The sequence below is a fragment of the Penaeus vannamei genome, chromosome 7 (assembly GCF_042767895.1).
Source record: "Penaeus vannamei isolate JL-2024 chromosome 7, ASM4276789v1, whole genome shotgun sequence".
In the NCBI taxonomy this organism is placed as follows: Eukaryota; Metazoa; Arthropoda; class Malacostraca; order Decapoda; family Penaeidae; genus Penaeus; species Penaeus vannamei.
Genome location: NC_091555.1, coordinates 4,212,286 through 4,217,285, shown reverse-complemented (window position 1 = coordinate 4,217,285; position 5,000 = coordinate 4,212,286). Strand labels below are relative to the sequence as shown.

General features: G+C 49.3%; 1 protein-coding gene across 1 annotated transcript in view; it reads right to left on the bottom strand.

Annotated features, from left to right (window-relative positions):
• Positions 1–928: 928 nt before the first annotated feature.
• LOC138862102 (ribosome-binding protein 1-like) overlaps positions 929–5,000 on the bottom strand; it is an 8,474-nt gene continuing 4,402 nt past the window's right edge. The window contains exons 3-9 of the mRNA XM_070123262.1: positions 4,887–4,893; positions 3,294–4,167; positions 2,994–3,164; positions 2,282–2,684; positions 1,694–1,769; positions 1,515–1,543; positions 929–1,044 (exon numbers count right to left, since the gene is read on the bottom strand). Coding sequence (XP_069979363.1) covers positions 929–1,044; positions 1,515–1,543; positions 1,694–1,769; positions 2,282–2,684; positions 2,994–3,164; positions 3,294–4,167; positions 4,887–4,893 — 1,676 coding nt within the window. The remainder of the gene's footprint in view (positions 1,045–1,514; positions 1,544–1,693; positions 1,770–2,281; positions 2,685–2,993; positions 3,165–3,293; positions 4,168–4,886; positions 4,894–5,000) is intronic.

Genomic DNA, 5,000 nt, shown 5'->3' with positions numbered 1-5,000 from the left:
GGGGTTGAAGCCTGTGAGATAAAACTTTGGATTCCTTTGCCATTGTGCTGTCGGGGTCTATTGCATATTTGATAACGGCCGCGCGTGAGAGAGCCGTAGAGGCGACGTCCGTTAGGTCGATAATGGAATGGGTGTCCACGGTTACTCTCCACTTATTGACGGGGACGTTTGACACTGTAACGATCCGACGACTTCATATTTCGTGACCAGCATTCTATCTTCCGAACCTCGAGTGTCTCCTGTTTATTTTCCAGGTAACGAATGCGATCATGAATATTTAATCGGATTTCCGTATCCTCCACGGAAAATCGGTCTATGAAATTCGATATGATCTATTATTTCAACATCCCGAAGAGAAATTATCCGAAATCCAAACAGATGGCGCCAAAATGCGGTCGAAGATGCCAGATGCGCGATAAACTTTCGTCCTCGCGCCAACCGTCGACTTTGTCGTAAGTGAAGTATGTCCAATGGCAGGCCGGGGACCCTGCTATGCATTCGTTTATTGTTTCGGAAAATACCTCGGCATTTTCTTCGTGTGAGAGCCGGTCACGAAATGAGATTAAGGAATCGATGCTCGCCGGAGACGCCGCTGGCCAAACCGTCGACTTTGAAGCTGCATTGCACGCCAAGGCGCTTCGGATTCCGAGATTAGCGTGGACGTCCTCCCAGGAATTCGACATCCGGGCATCCAGAGCCACATTAATGCTAATAGTACCTTTCCCATGAGAAATGCGATTATGAAAGACACACGACGACTGCCATCAGTTTTCCAAGAAACAAATTCAAAATAACAAATGACACGATCTCCGGCCCAAGACAGCATCCCAGAGAAGTATCATCATGGCCGGAGATGAATAATGCTCCGGCAGAAGGAGCAGAGAGAGACGGGGAGAGTAGAAGCTGCAGGCACTCGTCGCCAGCGTCGCTATGCACTCAGGTCCTTCCACACTGCGAGGCCCAGCGTGGCTACCTTCTGTACACTTGTTGGTGTACGTGGATATTCGCTAATACACCAACAGTCATAATCGCATGTTTGTACACCTACATTAAGACACACAGACACAGACACAGACACATGTAGCCATGTACATTATATATGTATATATATATATATATATATATATATATATATATATATATATATATATATATATATATATATGTGTGTGTGTGTGTGTGTGTGTGTGTGTGTGTGTGTGTATGTGTGTGTGAGTGTATTTATATATATATATATATATATATATATATATATATATATATATATATATATATATATATATATATGTGTGTGTGTGTGTGTGTGTGTGTGTGTGTTTGTGTGTGTATATATATATATATGTATATATATATATATATATATATATATATATATATATATATATATATGTGTGTGTGTGTGTGTGTGTGTGTGTGTGTGTGTGTGTGTGTGTGTGTGTGTGTGTGTGTGTGTGTGTGTGTGTGTGTGTGTGTGTGTGTGTGTGTGTTTAGCCGGTTACCCCTATAACGTTTACCTTCATTTGCCTTTCTCGGACAAGGACAGCTGTCGAAAAGGAATCTCGTATCTCAGTATATCTAAAAGCGTCTTAAAACCCAACTCTTTTTTGCTTTATTTAACATTCCTCCGACGAACGCAGGTAAGCCAATAAACAGATAATACGCACGAAAGAGATAAGAAAGAGATAATACCGACCAGATGTCCGAATGCGTGGATCGATTTTGGAGATTACGATAAAAATAAACTGGATTTCGGGAAGATTGTCGTAAATCTGTGGCGTTTAAAGTATGTAAGAATGAATATTTGTCTTAATATTTTGTCTCCGGGAAATCGATGTCAAATTCACTAGATTATCAAGAAAAAATAATTTATTGACTGAGTATGCGTTTACCTATTCATTTATACAGATGTTTATCTATCTATCTATCTGTCTGTCTGTCCATCTGGCTTTCTATCTACCTATCTATCCATCTATCTATCTATCTATCTATCTATCTATCTATCTATCTATCTATCTATCTATCTATCTATCTATCTATCTATCTATCTATCTATCTGTCTATCTATCTATCCATCTATCTATCTATCTATCTACGTATCTATCTATCTACCTATCTATCTATCCATCTATCTATCTATCCACTTATTTATTCATTCATCAATTCTTATACATACTTCTAGACAGATATAGAAGGGTAAAAACGACAAAAAAAATCGCGACAAGAGATAGCTGTTTATCAGATCTGGGTCTAGGGGCTGTCGCTGTCTTTAACGGTCGTATGCCCTGATTGGCGATGCCCTGGTTGGCGATGCCGATGCCCTGGATGGCGATGCCTTGGTTGGCGATGCCCTGGTTGGCGATGCCGATGCCCTGGTTGGCGATGCCCTGGCTGCCGATGCCCTGGTTGGCGATGCCCTGGTTGGCGATGCCCTGGTTGGCGATGCCCTGGTAGGCGATGCCCTGGTTGGCGATGCCGTGGTTAGCGATGCCCTGGTTGGCGATGCCCTGGTTGGTGATGCCTTGGTTGGCGATGCCCTGGTTGGCGATGCCCTGGTAGGCGATGCCCTGGTAGGCGATGCCCTGGTTGGCGATGCCCTGGTCGGCGATGCCCTGGCTGGCGATGCCCTGGTTGGCGATGCCCTGGTTGGCGATGCCCTGATTGGCGATGCCCTGGTTGGTGATGCCCTGGTTGGCGATGCCCTGGTTGGCGATGCCCTGGTTGGCGATGCCCTGATTGGCGATGCCCTGGTTGGCGATGCCCTGGTTGGCGATGCCCTGGTTGGCGATGCCCTGATTGGCGATGCCCTGGTTGGTGATGCCCTGGTTGGCGATGCCCTGGTTGGCGATGCCCTGATTGGCGATGCCCTGGTTGGTGATGCCCTGGTTGGCGATGCCCTGGTTGGCGATGCCCTGGTTGGCGATGCCCTGATTGGCGATGCCCTGGTTGGTGATGCCCTGGTTGGCGATGCCCTGGTTGGCGATGCCCTGGTTGGCGATGCCCTGATTGGCGATGCCCTGGTTGGCGATGCCCTGGTTGGCGATGCCCTGGTTGGCGATGCCCTGGTTGGTGATGCCTGGTTGGTGATGCCCTGGTTTGGCGATGCCCTGGTTGGCGATGCCCTGATTGGCGATGCCCTGGTTGGTGATGCCCTGGTTGGCGATGCCCTGGTTGGCGATGCCCTGGTTGGCGATGCCCTGATTGGCGATGCCCTGGTTGGCGATGCCCTGGTTGGCGATGCCCTGATTGGCGATGCCCTGGTTGGTGATGCCCTGGTTGGCGATGCCCTGGTTGGCGATGCCCTGGTTGGCGATGCCCTGGTTGGTGATGCCCTGGTTGGCGATGCCCTGGTTGGCGATGCCCTGGTCGGCGATGCCCTGGCTGGCGATGCCCTGGTCGGCGATGCCCTGGTTGGCGATGCCCTGGTTGGCGATGCCCTGATTGGCGATGCCCTGATTGGCGATGCCCTGGTTGGCGATGCCCTGGTTGGCGATGCCCTGGTTGGCGATGCCCTGGTCGGCGATGCCCTGGTTGGCGATGCCCTGGTCGGCGATGCCCTGGCTGGCGATGCCCTGGCTGGCGATGCCCTGATTGGCGATGCCCTGGTTGGCGATGCCCTGGTCGGCGATGCCCTGGCTGGCGATGCCCTGGCTGGCGATGCCCTGGTCGGCGATGCCCTGGTCGGCGATGCCCTGGTTGGCGATGCCCTGGTCGGCGATGCCCTGGCTGGCGATGCCCTGGCTGGCGATGCCCTGATTGGCGATGCCCTGGTCGGCGATGCCCTGGTTGGCGATGCCCTGGTAGGCGATGCCCTGGTAGGCGATGCCCTGGTCGGCGATGCCCTGGTCGGCGATGCCCTGATTGGCGATGCCCTGATTGGCGATGCCCTGGTAGGCGATGCCCTGGTCGGCGATGCCCTGGTCGGCGATGCCCTGATTGGCGATGCCCTTGGTTGGCGATGCCCTGGTTCCCGATGCCCTGGTTCCCGATGCCCTGGTTCCCGATGCCCTGGTTCCCGATGCCCTGGTTCCCGATGCCCTGGTTCCCGATGCCCTGGTTCCCGATGCCCTGGTTCCCGATGCCCTGGTTCCCGATGCCCTGGTGTTTAGTGGTATTCCAGCGGTATTTGTTGCCTGGTATTTTTGGTGTTGGACGGAGAGACTGGTTGTTCTAGGTATGGAAAATCACGTTAAGAAGGTATGTTATTGTGGAGAGAATGCCAAGGATATAACAAAAATCTAAGTGTTGGTTAAATAGATGAATAACAAATTAAATTTTTGTAAAGTGAACGTTGGTCTCATTTGAACTGTTGTGTCAAAGGTGATGGAAAACAGGGTGCACATATAGTTTTAATTTCTCGGTCGGGTTTGATCGAATTTATAGTGTCAATGGATCATTCTTATCACATATTAGATTATTTACAGTACTAAATATTTGCTGTGTTTTTCTTTTCTTCTTCTTCTTTTCTCTCTCTTTCTCTCTCTCTGTCTCTCTAACTCTCTCTCTTTCTCTCTCTCCCCCCCTCTCTCTCTCTCTCCCTCCTCCCTCCCTCCTCCCTCCTCCTCCCTCTCTCTTCTCTCTCTCTCTCTCTCTCTCTTTCTCTCTCTCTGTCTGTCTGCCTCTCTCTCTCTCTCTTTCTCTCTCTTTTCCTCCCTCTATCCCTCCCCACTCTCTCTCTCTCTGTCTCTCTCTCTCTCTCTCTCTCTCTCTCTCTCTCTCTCTCCCTCCCCCCCCTCTCTATCTTTTGTGATGCCAAGGAAAAAAATGTTTCTCTCTATCTCCATTTCAATAATTCTACGACGTCTTGTAGATACTAGTACAGAATTATTATAAAGGGAACCGGCAAGTGTCTCTGACAAAGAAATTACCCTAAATGTATGGTCTTATACCTTGATTCTGGTCATGCATAATAAGGAATTGCATTTACAACGTGAATATACCTTCGCTCTACATATTGTGTTTTTCCATGTTGCACTTAAAAACATTTACGATTTTAAGGATAA